The sequence below is a fragment of the Anoplophora glabripennis genome, unplaced genomic scaffold (genome assembly GCF_000390285.2).
Source record: "Anoplophora glabripennis isolate ALB-LARVAE unplaced genomic scaffold, Agla_2.0 scaffold692, whole genome shotgun sequence".
Taxonomy (NCBI): Eukaryota; Metazoa; Arthropoda; class Insecta; order Coleoptera; family Cerambycidae; genus Anoplophora; species Anoplophora glabripennis.
Window position 1 is genome coordinate 239,505 of NW_019416838.1, and position 19,361 is coordinate 258,865.

The 19,361-nt window shown below is 32.3% G+C and overlaps 2 protein-coding genes across 2 annotated transcripts in view; both read left to right on the top strand.

The window, feature by feature from the left end:
• Positions 1 to 2,175, top strand: part of LOC108910246 — a 78,062-nt gene extending 75,887 nt beyond the window's left edge. The window contains exon 7 of the mRNA XM_023455543.1: positions 427 to 2,175. Coding sequence (XP_023311311.1) covers positions 427 to 796 — 370 coding nt within the window. The 3' untranslated portion in view covers positions 797 to 2,175. The remainder of the gene's footprint in view (positions 1 to 426) is intronic.
• A 1,537-nt stretch (positions 2,176 to 3,712) lies between these two features.
• On the top strand, positions 3,713 to 12,526 carry LOC108910247 (histone-lysine N-methyltransferase PRDM9-like; the record flags this gene model as incomplete). Its single annotated transcript, XM_018714804.1, has 5 exons — positions 3,713 to 3,854; positions 4,223 to 4,342; positions 4,396 to 4,479; positions 4,539 to 4,816; positions 12,087 to 12,526. Coding segments are annotated over exons 1-5 (1,064 nt in total), but the record flags the coding sequence as incomplete, so codon positions are not given.
• Between the last annotated feature and the right edge of the window lie 6,835 nt (positions 12,527 to 19,361).

Genomic DNA, 19,361 nt, shown 5'->3' on the forward strand with positions numbered 1-19,361 from the left:
CCATTTAAATATTTTGGGGTGATGCTTACCCTTGCTTGGGGGTGAAAGTGGCGGAGTCAAAAATACCAGCAAAGAATGTCCCCCTTTAATCTAAAATCGACCGGTCTGAGCGTTTTTCTACAATCTTGACGCAGTTCCTGAAAATGTCTCTGTTTCGTTTTCATTTGACCACTCTGTATATTGTACTGGTAGCAAACGGATCGCACTTTGAGAGTAGCTTGCTTGGATGAAAAGTTACTCATTTGTGTGCACACCAAAAAATTCCAAGTTTGCCAAGTCATATGTCTAGAAAATTATTTATGGTTAGACTTAATTGTATCTCTCATTTAAATGTTCATCGTATTTTTTGTAATAGAGTTTCACATAAATTAAATAAATAAACGGGCTTCCCCGAAACCCCCCTCACAATTTTTTTTAACCTTCCAGATACATGCACATGCTACAGCACGTCTACCGTACTAAAAATTTCACAAAACCCGGCCAGTACGTGAAGTGCTTCCACAACACGGAAAAGGTCCTCACATTGCACAACCACTTCCCGTTGAGCTGCCTGGGCAGTGGTTGTACCAGCTACCCGATCGAGACAACCGACGCCCAGTTGCACCACTACCGCGCCGATTGCGTGAAGACCCTGAAGAAGAGCTGCGAGGAGTTCCGCAAGACCAGCGTCATGGACACCACGATATGGAAATTCAAGGACCCGTTGGTGGCCAGGGTGTCGTCGACTTTGAGGACGCTGGGTTTTTTCCCCGGTTCGGACTCCCAAACTACTTCGAATACTATTCAGAAACGATGATGATTGTTAGGTTTTTTTTTATGGTTGGATAAAGAATAATTTGGAGGAATCTGGCAAAGGTGGAGTCTCATTAAGGAAGAAAAGAGAATTTAGAAAATTCGAATTGCTTTGCTGCATTTTTGAGGCAAGTTGTACAGGGTGGTTCGATTTCTTTATTAAATTTTAGGAAACAGATAGATTTGTCAAAGAAATAGTAGAAGTTTGTTATATGGGTATCACTTTAGAATTTTACTAAAAAATTTAACTTCATAAACGCCTAATAATTGCACTATAAACAAATTCTATTTTAATTCTACAAAATCTACAAAAGTACAAATTTTTTTAACATAATAATACCCAAATACCAAATTATCATTAATTTACCTGTTCCTAATATTTGAATAAAAAAAGTCAAACCACACTGCACACAACTGTCAAACTGAGACGCCATCTAGTATCTATCAGTAAACTAACAGCATCTTCAACTGTTTTATCAGAGTACTAGATAATTTATGATAATAAACGATGTTATATCACTGAGATAATTTTTAAATTTAACTGAAAACGGTGTTTTTGTAATGATTTGGCAAAAAAAAATTATAAATAAATTTGACAGCTGCATTACTAGATAGCGTAACGGTACAACTTCCTGCCGGTTCCTCTTTATTCAAATATCTCATTAGAGTAATTTATCACTTCTATTATCATGATTTTTTATCGTTGTAGAAAACCGCATAGACTGTTTCTAGGCCACTATTTTTTATATCAAATATTATCATCATAGACCTGCGGATTTCATGTAGAAATTCATTTTATTTTATTTTTTTATAGAAAATGCTTTCGTTTTACGTGGTCCATAAATATTTTTCAGTGCCTTTAAAAAAACATTCCAAATTGGCTAGGTTGCATTAAAAAAATTATATGATGTTTTATAGATTCGTTTTTGCTCAAATTTACTTTTAACGTTTACGCCATTTTGTATATATTTCATTTAAGCGCATGTTTAGTTATTTTAAGCAAGGTTTTTGCTCAAACCAAATATTTGTAGCCTTCGCGTTTTCATTTCCTTGTAAATAGTGAGTATCGTACAGGGTCGTATCGTCTAATATTGCTTGCGAAACGATGTATTAAGATATTTTTGACACGCTGGGGACTTCATAGTTTGTAAGTAGGTTTCTTTGTTGGAGAATTGAAAATATTTTGATACATTTTCTTGTAAATATGGTCGGTTTATGTGTACTGGGTGTTCAGGGTAATCTGTGCCTTAGGTTTTAAGAACGCCTTTGTATAATTCATATAAAAATGTGCCTTTTTACTATTTTAGGGATAAGAACTATTTATTATTGTATTTATAGTTTTTTTTTGTATGTAAATGTAAGGAATAAATCGATTTTTAGTTACATTTTGTTTCACTTGAGAAAAACCACATATTACTATCGATAAACATTTTAAAAGTAAATATAATTTTAAAATAAAAATATATTTCAATTATTTTTTTGTTCATCTATGGTTAAAAATTTCTTATCACAGAAAACTAATAGAAAATGGAGAAAAACAATTGGGTTTTAAAATCGTACATAACCTAAAAAAAATATTTTTAAGGACTGCACGATTATACACAAACAGATTAAAAACAAGGAACTTGTAACTATTTTAAGTATTTCGGAGGTCCATAAAAAATTAAACGACCTTGAGAATAATTTTTTAAGTAATTTTAAAATTGCTAAGAATATTTCTAAAGGTCTTCAGAGATATTTGACGATAAAATGAAAAACGAAAAACAAATGACAATTAAGGATTATTTCAAACAAGCAGAATATCCTTGCTAGATTGTACGACCTCCCAAGTATATTTGTATCGTTAATGAAACAAAATAAAGGTGTATCTCATTTATTTTTTCAAATTTTCAAAATTATCCTATTTTGTCGTAACATTGTTCAATAATTGAGATACGTCTAAAATTTAACACTTAACAGTATTGGGGATTACAGTGTAAGATTAAGTTAACAACATAGGAAAAGCTATTGGAACTTTATTTAATGGTAGGCCAAATATTAAGATATTACTTTTTGTTTTAATGACGATATGTTTGTAGGGACATTATTATTAAAGCTTAACAGTATTGCTTCTTCTTCCGTGCAAATCATTTTTGAAATCTAATACTACAGTCAGTTACCTAAGTCAAATTACATGGCATATCAGTTTAAAATGACACATACACAAACACTAAATTACACTGAAAAGAGTACAGTAAGATAAAGTAAATAATATAATACATTCTGCAATGGCGTTTAATGTTTAGCTATTAAGACACGAGAATATCTCTATCGTAAGGAATGTGTACTGTGTAGCCATTAAATGTGATTTGCATACACACTAGGTATATTTTCTAGTATCAGTCACAATAATGAAAAATTTAATAAATTTTGAAAAGATAATATAATGAAATAAAACAGAAACGTCAGAAAATGAAGGTTTAAAAAAATATTTATATTCCGGAGAGTACAGTTATTTTGCACACACTATCACTAAACACAAATCGAAGTTGTACGATATTTAAAAACTGAAAAATTAGTACAGCTACCATCGCGATAGCCGCGACACGACTGACGCGACATCTACAGTCAAATCAACAATAAGTTTCTTTTTTGTTTTATAATAATTGCAGGCTGCTTGAGTGTAACCTATAAATTATTATCAAGAAATATAGCTTTTAATTAGTTTAATTCTTGTCATAAAATATTTAATATAACAGAAATTGTCCCGAAAATCGGTTTCTAATAACGCTCTCTTGACTAGCGCAGTGTGTCTGTTGGGCAAAACTGCGCAGTCTCCATTTTGAATTGAAATTGTTTGCGGTATTTGGATTGTTGTGAGTTTATAAGGTTTTGAAACAGTTATTCTGGAGATTTAATTATTTAATTGTGAATTATAAAGATGTGTAACTTGATAACTGACGAAGAAGTGGAGAATTTCATTTTGAAATTCCTCACGAAGCAGAAATGGGAGGAATTAGGCGATATAGTGAAGACCCGCTACCGAAATATGACGAGGAATTATTTAAGCGTGCCTAAGGATCGTAAGTACAGACTTTTTACTGATTAACGTCTGCTAATGGTACATATGAAGTACTTTTATGAAATTGTTTCAGTCCTTTTTTTGTGCAATTGACAAGAACTGAGTTTTTAATACGATCACTGTGTAAATGTTTTCAATAACAATATATCTTTTGTTTTCTTTCACGTAAAATATTTTATGTGCTTGCAAGCACTACATATATTCAATGTAGAGATAAATTTCACAATTTAGCAAAATGTTAAGAGCTGAACAAAAACCTTTTAAAAAATCACAAAATTTCCTTTTTTGCTCCTATCTTTTAAACACAATGTAGAATTAGATATAGGCAGAGCAAATTTCAATTTGGACTTATTTAAACACAATTTTCAGAAAATATCATGCCTCTACCTGATTACATATGTAAGCCTGCGTACAATAAACCAAATCTTCACCCTAAATCGACGGTTAAAGCAAGAAATGTAGAGTCGGTAGAAAAAGTTGAACCGAAAGGTAGGTAAAAAAAGCAGTTTAAGTTCCAGTTACTACAAAATGTGACATTACAGTCCCAATTCGCAAAAATCCAAAAAGAAACGTGACACAAGTTAACTATTACGAAGAAGCAGAACCTGGAGAGGACAGATACGTATGTGAGTAGTGTGTTTTCTTTTTAAGAAAAATGCCAACACTAGTAAATCGTGAATTTTAGTTTGCGACAACTGCGGGGAGGAATACTTAGACTACTGCTCCAAGTGTGGCGTGTTGAAGTCCTTGCTGGACTTCCCGGTACCTTTAGGGACGGAGGATAGGGCCAAGAAGACGGCGCCCAAGGGAGTTTTGGAAGTTCGTCCGTCCAAAGTTCACGGTTTTGGGGTGTTTGCTAGCAGACATGTTAGAAAGGGCATCCAGATGGGCCCCTACCAAGGAGAGATTACCAGAGTGGATACCACCAATGGGTACTGTTGGAAGTTGAGGGATGGCAGATTGGTGAGTACTGTTCTATATTTAACAATGTTGTTGAATTTTTTTCTGGTTACCTATTCCCATTAAAACTTTATAAAACAGACCTATTTTTAATCAAATATAAGATATATTATTTATTTAAGGCAGTGGAAAAAATATTATGATGTTTTTTATTTAATAAAATTGCTGAAATCCCGTGACGCCCCGTGAAAAAAAAATTATTGAACTGTATTATTCAATTAACGATAATGTGCAAGAGTTCGGCAGGAATATCGGTAAATTTATTTTCGTGGACGAATCCCGCCAACGAACACTAAAAATTATTATTAGAAATCTTAGATGGCCAGATAACAGCCCCTACCTCAGTCCCTTAGACATATTTTTGTGGGGACACTTCAACAAAATCTATTATTAAAAACCTCAAAATTTACAGGTATTGAGAGAAAAATACAGGACGAAATGTTTGATAATTCTGAATTTATTTTTAAAGCAATGAATAGTAAATTAAAGCATATATTCAACTGTTTTATCACAATTACGGGCATGTGAAAAATTTTAAAAAATTTGTAGGTATCTTAATGTTATTTCGTTTCGTTTATGTTGTTGTAAAGGTTAGTTATAAAAATCGGTATTTCTTATTTCAATAAAGATATATTTTAATTTTTTTAACGATTTTTTACTTTATGCATATATTTTATGGCAGCAAATTTTTATAATGTCGAAAGGAATAGAGGAAAAGTCGTACATTTTTGTATTTAAAGTTTTTTTTCTCTTTGATTACACAGCCACACAAAAGAAGAAAAGTTGTACATTTCATGCGACGTATGTTATCTGTAGTATTTTTGCCTCCTGGTCACGAATCCGGTGTCAAAATTAAGCTATCACATCACAGGAATTTCCTAACCTCAAAAAACAGGTAAAAAATAGCAAAAATTCATGAAAAAGTGCTAGGAAAAATACAAAATTTTTTTTCTTCTATATTCAAATGTTCATTTATATGGTTAAGACCCCGCCCAACGTGAATTCGCGGTCAGAATTAATGGTTCTTTTTCTAACCTCAAAAAAACGGGTCAATTAAGGTCAGATATCACAAATTTTTAAACAATAACAGATTCGCGCCAAATTTGGTATACGGGAGTTTTCTAGGTCGCTGATTACGGATCCGACGGCAATTATGCAAACATTCAAGATGGCGGATCCAAGATGGCCGACCAAATTTTCAAAAAAATAACAGAATCGCAGCAAATTTGGTATACGGGGGTTTTCGGGGTCGCTGACTACGGATCCGACGTCAATTTTGCAAAATTATAGATGGCGGATCCAAAATGACCGGCCAAGTTTTAAAATAATAACAGACTAGCAGCAAATTCGAGATCTATTCACGGGTTGAATTTTCTATAAATCTGATCTCGGATTCGTGATCAGCGACCCCGAAAACCTCCGTACACCAAATTTGGCGCGAATGTGTTATTTTTTGAAAATTTGGTCGGCCGCCATCTTGAATTTTGCAAAATTGGCCTCGAATTCGTGATCAGCGACCCCGAAAATCCCCTTAAACCAAATTTGATGTGAATCTGTCATTTTTTGAAAATTTGGTCGTCCATCTTGGATCCGCCATCTTGAATTTTGGAAAATCCGTGATCAGCGACCCCGAAAACCTCCGTACACCAAATTTGGCTCGAATTTGTTATTTTTTGAAAATTCGTGATATCTGACCTTAATTGACTCGTTTTTTGGGTGGATTACAAAAAGAACCATCAATTCTGACCGCCAATTCACGTTCGACGGGGTCTTAACTATAAATGAACATTTGAATATAGAAAACAAAATTTTTTATATTTTTCCTATCACTTTTTCATGAATTTTTGCTTTTTTTTACTTGTTTTTGAGGTTAGGAAATTCCTGTGATGTGATAGCTCAATTCTGACACCGGATTCGTCATCAGGAGGCAAAAATACTACACATAACATATATGTCGCATGAAAAGTATAAACAACTTTTCTTTTTTGTGTGGCTGTGTTATTAAATCTATAAGCGGCTGTACTACTAATAACCCACTGTATATTAAATAAATTTATAAAAATTCTGGCATTATCAAATATAAAATATAAACAGAAATTTTAACGAAAACCCCGAAACACGTCAATTTAATTTTGTCAATTTGTTTACATAAATCATATTTTTAATTCTTTTTGAGTAAATATGATTTTTTTATAAATAAAAAATATAGTTTTTCTGAAATAAAAAATAAGGGTAGCAACCCCCAAACACGGAATCACTTGCGAAATATTTGTTTTTTATCATAAGTAATTTCCATTTTGTTTCATTTCAAAATATTGATTAGAACCCCAGAAATTTTGAAAAAACTGTTTTGGGGGGCGAACTTTGAGGGTGTATTTCACCCCGTAAATATGTTTTTCCGCCGATAAAAAAAATACGTGTCTCTTTACATTTTTTAGAGTAGATTGAAAAAAAAATTACAAAATTCATTCATTTTTCTGCTTGTTATGATTTTTTTAAATTTCTGAAATCTTCCCTTAACTTCTAGCCTCCCTAACTCTGTTAATTTTAATAGTACAAGAAAAAGTCAAGATGCCATTTTTATGTAGAATTGTATGCTTTACAACTTTTATAAGAAACTTTTTTTTCTAGCCCTTGCCCCTTTTGAATTATATTGAAAAACCCCTTTTTTTATCTTTTTTTACCCTTGGCCGGGGGTTGAACAAAAAATTACTCTCACTTATTGTTATAACATACCTCAAACTAACTCATATCAAAAATTCAGGCAATTTGACCAAAATTTCGATTTAAAGGCTTATTTAATTGGACTATTAAGTAAATACAGTAACGCAAAACATAGGAATTGATACAAAAGTGAAGAAAAGACAACATTGCGAAACTGTTGTTTATTTGTTGCTAGGATACGCGTACGATTGCCAGCCGCTGCATTTGATTCTTCCTAAAATTCTGTTGGTGGTGTATTCTATCGGCAATTCGGAAATTTAAAACTGCTGTCCTATTCTGTGCCGAGTTTGATCTTTAGTTTCGTTGATGAAAATTAGATGTCGTGCCGGTAAAAATTAACAAAGAATGAACATTAAATTATTTTCAGGAACAATCAGTTGCATGTTATGGTAAAACATTGGTATACTACAAAACGTTTTGTTTGTAATAAAAGACCTATTTATAAAATTCTTAAATTATCGTTATTTTCAATGTTTTTACTTTTTCTTATACTTTTAAAGTAAATTTCTCATCCTGAACAACCAAACTATTTAATATTTATATAAAATTTGTTTTTATTTTACATTTTAATAGATAGGAGCAAAAAAATCGTAGTAAAAATGAGACCCCAAATGCACCGTTTTCGAGATATAGGGTGTCAAAAATAAAGGATTTTTTTCAGTTTATTGACGATATCTCAGGAATCGTTTGAGACACAGAAGTCAAATTTTGTACACGTATTAATATTGATATTAGCTATTTTTGAACGCTAATACAATTTTTATTCATATGACAGTGGCGGAGATTTTAGGATTGCGTGAGGTTCTTTTGCCCCTAATTTTTACGACTATGGGAAAATTGGCATATTCAAAGCATATTTTAAACCGACAATGTTTTCTACACAAAAAAGATACTCATCATTAAAAGGTCTAACACGAACCGTTTTCAAAATAAATGGTGTTTTATGTAGTCCAATTAAATGGGGTTTTAAATCGCAATTTTGGACAACTTGCCTGAATTTTTTATATAAGTCAGTTTGAGGTATATTATAACAATAAGTGACAGTAGATAAAGATAAAATAAAGGGTTTTTTTCAAGATAATTCAAAAGGGGTAAGAGCTAGAAAATTAAATGGCCTATTGACTTTTTCTTGTACTATTAAAAATAACAGACTTAGGGTGATTAGAAGTTAAGGGATGATTTCAGAAATTAAAAAAATCATAACAAGCAGACAAATTAATGAATTTTGGAATTTTTTTCCATCTGTTCTAAAAAATGTAAACTATCTTTTCAGAGAAATAGGTATTTTTAATTTGTAATAAAAAAAGTTATTAACAATTTCACAAAGCGAACGTGATTTTTATCTTTGTTGTAAAGCAAAATTTCGAAAGCCACTTTTCATTATTTTAAATATAATAATTAATCGAATGGCATAGAAAAAGATTGATTTAGTGTTAAATCATAAAAATTAACGATTAAAAAATTGAAATTGTTATATCTTTTTTATTAAGAATTAAAAAATGTTTCTATTTCTCGGGAAAATAAAGTTTACATTTTTTAGAGTAGATTGAAAAAAAAATTATAAAATTCATTCATTTTTCTGCTCGTTATGATACAACTTTTATAAGAATTTTTTTTGTAGCTCTAGTACCTTGAAAAATTCCTTTATTTTATTTTGTTTACTCCTCAAACTAACTTATATATCAAAAATTCAGACAAGTTTATCAGTTGACCAAATTGGCAATATGATAAAAAAATAAATAACAAAAATCAGAATAATTGTTGAAAATGACCTCCTCCTACGGTAATGCAGGCTTCCAAAGTACGTCTGCAATAAGATGCGCAACATTCTGGGCATTTTGCAATGGGTATGCCAATCACTCAGACATAGGTTGGACCTTTTAGAACTGCATAAATTTGTAGTATATAACTGATAATAGCAGGAAAAAAATAATTTTCTTAATGCTATCGGCGCGTGATCAATAACGCATTGTGACGTCATTTAGTGCGATCTAAAATACAACTTACTTCTTGGGCGTCTTCCGTACACTGGGAAAACAGAATTCAGGGTTCAAAAAGTTCCAGCACTTCCATTTTGATTTGTATAAACTGTTTTTTAATGATCCTGGAACTACGCAAAAACAGACTGTTAGTTTGATTTATGAAAAAACGCAGAAGCCTATGAATGCTTAACGGTTTATGGGCTTAAGTATTTATGGGTTAATTAGTTATAATTTTTCATAAATCAAGCTTGACAGTCTTTTTTTTACATAGTTTCAGGACCATTAAACAAAATTAACTTACAAATCAAAATGTAAGTCTGTAGCGGTTTTTAAACCTTGAATTCTGTATTTTCCCCAGTAGGCTATTGAATATATCCAAAAGACAGGGTTAAAAGGAATATGACGTTCAAGCAATTTTATTGCGTGAATTGTTCAAGGGGTCATTTTAGACGAAAAAAAATACGGAGTGCTATTAAATTAGAGGGTGGAAATTGGAGATAGGGGTGAAAATGCATGAAATTGTAGCTCAAAAACGAAGCAAAATTTCGCTATATGTAGTAGTAAAATTATTTAGAGAATTGAATTTCCCATCGAAATGGCTTATTTAAAAAATTTAAAAGGAAAATTTTATTTTTAATTTTACTCTATATGTATGTATAGCTATTTCCCTCCTTAAAAAATTGAAATTTTGATTTTAAAATTTGTATTAGGACATTATTTGAGGTTATAAACAGATTTGTTTTATAAAAATGTTGTGTAAAGTAACAGATAATGGTAGGTACTTCTCTCTTGAGTATTTTCGTGTTTTTTTTATTTTATGAGCACCCTGTATATCTGATCTATGATGTTTGTATGACAATCTCATTTTTTCGAGGGGCAGAACTTTTTATAAAAAGTGACATTTTTGAAAAAGTCAAAAACAAAAGAGTTTCTCCTCTTGTCAACTCCATCCGTGCACACTGTATATACATTATTAATAAACTTTATTGCACTTAAATTCTCAAGTTTTTACTAAATTATTTTATTAAAAAAGTAAAAAAAAATCAAAAAATATTATTTTTTGCTTTCTAATAGCTGTTTTACATTGACAATTTATTGATCAATTAATTCATGAAGTCGTTTAATCAAGACATTGGACAAGTGTAATGCACCAAATCCGCTGTCAAATAAATTCATGAATTTATTCATCAACATGACGAATTAGAGCATGTTCTAATTTTCGTCAATTTCTTCGTGAAGTTCGGAAGTACCAACCCAACAGATTTCCACCCTCAGGTCAGTAATGAGGTTATGTTATTGGAATATGTAAATAATTGTGTGGCGTCGTACTAGTTTTGCATTGTTTTTAATGATTTGTTACTTACAAACACTAATATTTATATAATATGTGTCAAAACGGTACCGCTGTTGTATCACTACGATTATGAGTGGAAAGGTGACATTTTTGAAATTTATTTGCTTCTTTGATTCATTGGTAGCACTGATTCATACGTAAAAAAACTTGACAAAGACTGTAGCAGTGTAAAACCACACTGTTTACCAATAAATTCGTGAATTAATTCATGAAGAACTTCGTCAATTTATTCANAATTCTCTACAAAATTTTTCCTATGAACTATACCGATATTTTGCTTCGTTTTCCTGCTATCTTTAAAAAACTGCAAAAGTGCATTTTCACCCCTATCTTCAATTTCAACCCTCTAATTTAATAGCACCGCGCAGTTATTTCAGTTTTAAAGATCCTTCGAACAAGTCATGTGATGAAAATCCTTGAACGTCTTATTTCCTTCTTTTTTTGCAAAAAAATGAGAATTAAAACGTATAAGGGTAAACGCGACGAAAATCGAAAAATTGGCTAAGTTTGAGAGGCCATATATCAGTCAATTTTCATCCAAAAATACTTTACAACCTCTTGTTTTGAAGGAAATTTTATCTACTTTTTCTTCTATAAAGCAATGCCTATACCTATCTTTACTCAAACAAAACTAGAGGCAAAAAAGTTCAAAAAATCAGAAAATCGAATTTTTTGCTTTTTTCAAATTGTTTATTAACGATTTTTTTGCATCAAATGTTCCTTTTATATTTTTTTAAATAAGCTATTTCGATGGGAAATTCAGTTCTCTAAATAATTTTTCCTATGAACTATAGCGAAATTTTGCTTCGGTTTCGAGCTACAATTAAAAAACTGAAAGGGGTGCGTTTTCACCCCTATCTCCAATTTCCACCCTCTAATTTAATAGTACTCCGCGTTTTTTTCCATCTAAAATGGCAATTTGAACGATTCATGTAATAAAATATCTTGAACGTCCATAGTTCCTTTTAAAATCCTCTATTCAATAGCCTACAGTGTGTGCTGTCTAACCTACCATTCAAATGACGACACGAAAAAACCTAATCTAAAATTATGTCTCTGTTATTCGTCTTTTCGATCGCACTAAATGACGTCACGATTAGCGCGTTAGCAAACCGTTTAAAACATTTATTTTCCACATCAAACTTCAATAATGGATTACTAATTAACAAATTGAAATGGTTGGTTGTATTTTCTTATCCCTGTGAACTTACAGATCGACGGTGCCGACGAGACGCGCTCCAACTGGCTGAGGTACGTCAACTGCGCGAAAAATGTGGCGGAGCAGAACGTCATAGCCTTCCAGTACAACGGTCAGATCTACTACAGGACTTGCAGGGACGTGGAGAAGGGCGAGGAGCTGCTCGTGTACTACGGCAAGAGTTTCGCCGAGGTCCTGGGCATCAACACGAAGAAATACTTCGAGCCGAATAGCGAGGAGGTGGACAGCGAGTACTACTGTTGCGAGTTCTGCAAGGTGGGACTGAGCACTAGGGCGTACAGGGACACGCACGAGAAGTACTGCAGGTTCAGACCGAACAGGATGGTGTTGTGTTCCAAGGACGACAACTTCGTGTGTCAGTTTTGCGAGTGTACGCTGACCAAGGATGAGTTTTTGAAGAAGCATGAAGTGTATTGCAGGAAGAACCCGAAACGGTAAGTTGAATTTCGTAAATATTTAATGATGACAATCGAATTACGCAATGTCGCGGAAAGAAAATCGATATTGTGATAGACTAGACCACAATATTCAATACGATTTTAAGTTAACTCAAGGTTATTTAAAGGTCAACTATTTTTTTTTATTATAATACAATTTTTGTCCCCGGATTCTGAAAGAGCGACTAATTTTACGTTTGAATACGTCGTTGTTTTATTTTTTAAGGTCACGTTTAAGGTTGTTTGAAGGTCATTTCTTGTTTTTTGATGGTAATACAATTTCTAACACCAGATTCTGAAATAGCAAGAAATTTTACGATTGGAAACGTGGTTTATTTATTTTTCCATTTCAAGATCATCTGAATGTCAAATCCTCCCTCTAGAACTTCTCAAGTAGGTATCTCGGGAAAATTATTTCTATAAAAGTTGTTTGGCTCATTGGGGACCGCCTTCCGGTGACCTTGAGGGTCCTATTCAAGGTTATTTCAAGGTCAATGTTTGTTTTGTTTCATCAAATTAAACGTTGTTTGCGGTAAAAATGCGAGAAAATCTCAAAATTTTTTGTTTTCCATTTTAGTCATAATTATGAAGTGTTTAAGTTAGATCGAGATGAAACTTCACAGGGTTCTTCTGGGAATATCGAACTGTAAAAGTCATGCTTAACCTTAGTCATTTCGTGAATATTTCTAATTTAGCCGTTAATTTTCTAAAAAAAACAGATCGGGGGACCTGGGCAAGATCCGAAAAATTTTTTTAGAATCAAACAAAAAACTGTTTAGGTTTTGAAATTCAATATCGTTTTTTTTTTTTTTTGAAAAAGGGCCTGCGTAGAGCTTGTAGCCCCGGGCCTCACCGTAGGTTAATCCGGCCCTGGTTTTTCGAAATTACTTTGCAACTTATTTCGTCTGGAATTGCGGGCTTTCTTAAAATCAGATAGAAATGGGTTGAAAATAGTATTAAATAGCAGAAAGTGGAATTGTCATTAAAAAAAAGGAACTGACCTTCAAATAACCTTGATAGAGTGCTAACTTCTTCAAACGAACGACGGCTTCGGATTCAACTCCCCCAAAAACCGTATGAGTATGGTGGTTTAGTTAATCACACATTGAATTTTTTATACGGTGGGACTGTGTTATTATTATACAGAAAGTTTCAGAATTACACACCATAAACTCTAGGAACAATGAAATATTAAAAAGTAAGGTTATTTGCTCAATTATACAGGGTGTAACTTTTAATGTGGGTCAATTTTTTAGAGCTGATAGTACGTCTTCCCCAGAATATTAATTTGTAACTATTTTTTTAAAATCAAATATTCGAGTTAAAATTAGTTTTTAAAATTGTGCATAACGACGCGTTACTACGAAACTATGCTATCTCAAATTAAGCTTCGGACTCCGGGTCCGAATAATCGTTCTTAATGCACCTCAATAAAAACAAATGGCTTCTTAAAGGTACGGTAGCCGCGTGCTTGCATAGACTTTGGAAATGAAATGCAGGTATGCGACACTTTTATTACCGGTTCTTTATGATCCGCTGGATATCGATGCGACGGGGGCAAAGCATATGATATGCATGTCCATGTTTTCGCGATTCCCCATGCACACATGTTTATCGTACATATCATATCATTCTAGTTATTATGTTACCTCTATTAATAGAATTTTATGAATAAATGATGTTTTTCTACAAATTGTTTCATCTTGTTCTTTGAAAAATAACGATTGTAAAAACCGAACTTCACACAAAAATTTAAAAATTTTTGATGTTTTTAATTATGCATTTATAAATACAAAGCTGTGTGTAAAAAGCAAGACTTTATCTGAATGCAAGTTAAGAGCAATCGCCAATCGTCCAAGTAAGAACAATTCGGAACCGGGGTTTGGAGCGTAACCTTGTCCACTATAATCCTTTTTATTGCAGTCTCCTTGGAGTCCGCATTAAGGCTTATAAAATTATTTTTAGAATAAAACGAAGACTAGTGACTGTAAATCAGAGTGCGCTATTAATTTTTATATCAAAGCAAACTTGTGAATTTGTTTGAACAAAATCGAATAATTGTTAGTAATAATAAACATTTTTATACAGGGTGATTCATAAACGGTGATCAAAAATGAAACCTCGTATTCTTTGGTGAATTTTAAGGGCAGTCTTTCGTATAGAGTTTTTATCTATGACGGTTCGTTAAAAAGATACAGGGTGTGAAACTTAAAAAATATGTTTTATTTATTTAAATATATAAAAACTAGTAAGTGAAATAATTTGAAATGGGGCATATGTATTTACGTAAACGTTGTCCAGAATCTGAGGCTTTTTCCTAAAATTTTGATGCTCCAGTGGCGGAGATACAGAACAGAGTATCGGTGATATATTTTTCGAAGTAAAATAGTTCGCCACTGCTTTACGGTAACAACCATATCCGGATTTGTCTTTCAATTTTCTATAAATTCCTACCCTCTTATGATTTTCGAAAAAAAGCCGTATTTTTGAGTAAAACTTAAAAAACTGAAAACACAATTCCGATATTCTGATAAAATGGTTTGTGTGAAGTTATCCACACATTTCCATCCACAAATTATAACGTGGGGTAAACTACTTTTGAGATAGAGTATCTGATATACTATTTCAGGTGTGCGGCAAATCGACATTCTGTGTAACAGAGTCATCCATATCTACACTTAAGACACTTGGCCGGCGTTGCTACAAATATGTTTATAACAATTAAAAGTGATATAATTAAAGTGTATTTTCATGAGGGATAGAAGGGATGATGTTCGCCTGCCCGTTTGAAGGGGTGAAAAAATTAAAATATGATTCCGTGGATGGAAATTTCCGAACTCGATAACTTGGTACAGGGGAGGTGTGCGTAAATGAAATTTTAAGGGATGACGTCTCTCTGGATGGGTAACAACCTAGTATAGGTGGAACAGTTCGCCTGCCCGTTTGAGGGGGTGAAGAAAATTAAAATATGATTCCGTGGGTGGAAATTTTCGAACTCGATAACTCGGTACTGGGGAGGTGTGCGTAAATGAAATTTTAAGGGATGACGTCTTTCTGGATGGGTAATAACCTAGTTATACGATAAAATGCGGTTTAAAATTATGTACATAGCAGGTAACTTTGACATTCTGAGCAGTTAGAAGGAAGAATAAATAATGCTTTTCATCAGATTCAAGCAACAATAAATTTCGATAAAATTACATTTTCTTTACTAAAGAGATGTCGCGCCTGTGTTCGTGGAAATGGAGGTATTTTTGAGCATTTACTCAAATAAAATCATTAAAATGATGATTAATATTATTTATTTCTATATTCTTTTAAATAACCGAATGATTAGTGCTTGTCATGTCATTTAAATAAAAGTATTTTTTAAGTGTTACTCGAAAATCAGGCTTTTTTGAAAAACATAAGAAAGTAGTAATTTGTGGAAAATTGAAATACGATTGCGAAAGCATCATGATTGGGTTGTATAAATCAGTGGTATACTATTTCATGTAGAAAAATATGCCACTGATACCATCTCCGCCACTGGAGCGTTTAAATTTTAGGAGAAGGCCTCAGATTTTGGACAATGTTTTCATACATGCTCGTAATGTGAACTATTTTATTGTAAATTTTATGTACGAACTACTTATTGCATTTTTTTCCTGTAGAAAAAATTATTTTTCTGAATTTATAAATTATTTATTTCAGCGGTAGTGATCGTATGTGGCGGTGTATGGGGTATCGTGAGGATTAAAAAATTAAAACGGGGATCGATTTTTTGTTTCAGCGAAATCAAATCGTCCGGGAAAGAAAAGACGTTCCAGTGCGCAAGTTGCGATAAGAAATTTAAAGAGAAACGGTATTTGGTCCGGCACGAGGTAATCCACGATAAAAGAAAAGCGGAAATGTTTGCGTGTCAGAAGTGTGCCTTTAAAACGGTCCATTCGTCAAGTTTATATGTGCATATAAGGACTCACGAATCCCTGTCACGGCTAACATGTCCGCTTTGCCAGAAGGGATTTAATGATAAACAGAAATTAGACGATCACGTTTTGAGGAAGCACGCACATCTGCGCCATCTGGTGACGTCGAGAATACATCGTTGCCGGCAGTGCGGATACGAGACCACAGTCAGCTCTGGTTTAAAAAGCCATCTGAGTGTGCACGACCAAAGCGGTAGCGAGAGATTCGAGTGCGACCGGTGTCATTACGCAACTGCGAGAAAAAGCGATTTAAAAAGACATTTATTGACGCATTTTCCGAGCAATAAACCGTACGTATGCGTCGACTGCGGCAACAAGTTTAGTAAAAAAAAAAGTTTAGACGGGCACATAATGAGCAAACACCGACATCTGCGCCATCTGGTGACGTCGAGAATACACCGTTGCTGGCAGTGCGACTACCGAACTGTACACAGCAGTAATTTACGAAAACATGTGAAAATTCACTAGTTAGACCCCAATGACGAATTACTTTGTCGATTCAAGAATATATTTCTCGACCCGGTCATCAGCCCCAAGAAACGTTGCACTTCTTTCAAGAAACAGTTGAACAACACGGACTAATTCCATGTGCCGCTACGCAACCGCCCACAAAAAAAAACAGTTTAAAAAGACATTTGCTAACGCATTTACCGTACTTTGTTGTATTCGTGAAGGAAGCGGAAATGTTGATTCCCCCAAAAAATATGTACACATACAATTTAACTATTTTTGTTGAAGGACCTTCTTCGTTACATGGGTAATTTTTTCTTGTTATTTCTATTTATAAGTTCATTTTATGTGTGCGGGGTGTGACTAATTGTAAGCGAAAAATTAAGACCGCGCTATATTACAGTTTCTCTGGCGCGCAACCTTTGCGCCATTTCGTGCTTATTTTTTTAAATCTTGTGTTGGCCGAAGCCTCAGTCTCATATTACACCAAACAAATTATATTTTTACTCGAAAAAAGTCCTATCCGCTAGATTATTGTAAAATTGTCCAAAGGAACATAATACAAGACATCTCTCGTCTCGTGAGTCAAATAATTTTATTTGCTAACTTTTTTATTTAAACAAATAAGCGAGGAAAACAGTTTTTTCACTTTGCAGGGAAAACCATCAATTTTAGCGAAAAGTGACAGATCTTAGGGCGTAAAATTATCTACAAAATGAGACTGGTTAAATTAAAATTGGTTAATAAACAGAAAAGTTATTGAAAAAAAAAACAAGAAAAGTGCCCATTTTTTCATTTGTTTATAACTATCGCATTTATTGTTAAAATTTTATAAAACCTATGACAAGTTGAGGGTTTTGTCATACTTTAAAAGTGTGCCAAAAGTGGGCGCTGTAGGTGCAATAGTTTTCGCACAATTCTATTTGTTTATAGCGGAGGCTCCAAAAGTTATGAACTTTAAGCCTCTGTACAGGCGTTAATTTTCAACCAAACATGATTCTGAAAGCGTCATTGTAATCTTAAAGACGTAATTAAGCGACCTATTAAAAAATATCACCGTTTTTTTGACATTAACATTCTCAAATTGTGCATTAAAAAACCGTGCGTTTTACGCTTATAAACAATTTGAATAAAATTGTTGCTATTTATGCTACCTCACCGAAAATAGATGCAATGGATAGCTGGCAAAAAAATACAATTTTTTTTTTTAAAAAGCACCCTCTACGACCAACAGGAGCCAAGATAAGAATTATTTTTTTTAAAAATCGTAGCGCAATTATTGCTTATAAACATTAAGACTTGAATTTTTCGCAAAATAAAGTTTACGAAGTAAACTTCGATTTCCCGTGAATTGCATTGAAAAATGTGGAAAATTAACGACTCACGAGCCCTTTAAAGAGAAGGTACTTGCTTAGTAAAATGTCTGGCGTGGTGGTGGGGGAAGTTCAAATTGATGCGCGCTGTAAAATTTTGCAATATCTCGGCTTCTATTCATCGTAGAAACTTCTTTTTTTTTAAACGAAAAAATAACGATGGGCATATTTACGAATTCGTAGAATAGCCCTGAACCCCAGAAAAAAACGCATCTTTTATAATAAATTTTTTTTAATTTCCAAAAATGTCATAAAAATTATTGTTAAACGAAATATTAATTAAAATTTCAATTTCGGAATTATTTTACTATTATTAAATAAATTTAAAAAGTAATTTTTTACATATTTAGCCAAAGTAAACTTGTTTTTTCAATATTTTTTTACCTATTTCATTGCGATTTAAATGTGAAAATTCATAAATTATTTTCAAATTATTATTTCTAATAAAAATAGAAAAAATTTTAAATTTTAAATTGTTTTATATTGCATTATATCTATTATTGAAAATGGTTGTGATTAATATTTTTTTAATTAATTTTGATTATGCAAAAATTTTTTTGTATAAAATTAGTAATAAATATAATAAATAAACTTTAGATATTAAAATTTGAAGAAGTTAAAATTGTAATTTTATCGACCGCATTATTTTTATTAATATTTTTTAATTTTTTTTAACAATAAATAATAATTTGAAAATAATTTGTGAATTTTTACTTTAATTTTACATTTAAATCGTAATTAAATAGCTAACAAAATATTGAAAGAACAAGTTTACTTTGCCTTAATATGTAAAAAAAAAATATTTATTAAATGAACAAGGGCTTCATTTATTTATTTAATAATAGTAAAATAGTTCCGAAATTGAAATTTTAATTAATATTTCGTTTAAATTTTTGTGACATTTTTGTAAATTAAAAAAAATTTATTATAAAAAATTCATTTTTTGTGGGGTTCAGGGCTATTCTACGAATTCGTAAATATGCCCATTGTTATTTTTTCGTCGAGCTACCCCAGTTAAAAAAAATAAGTTTCTACGATGAA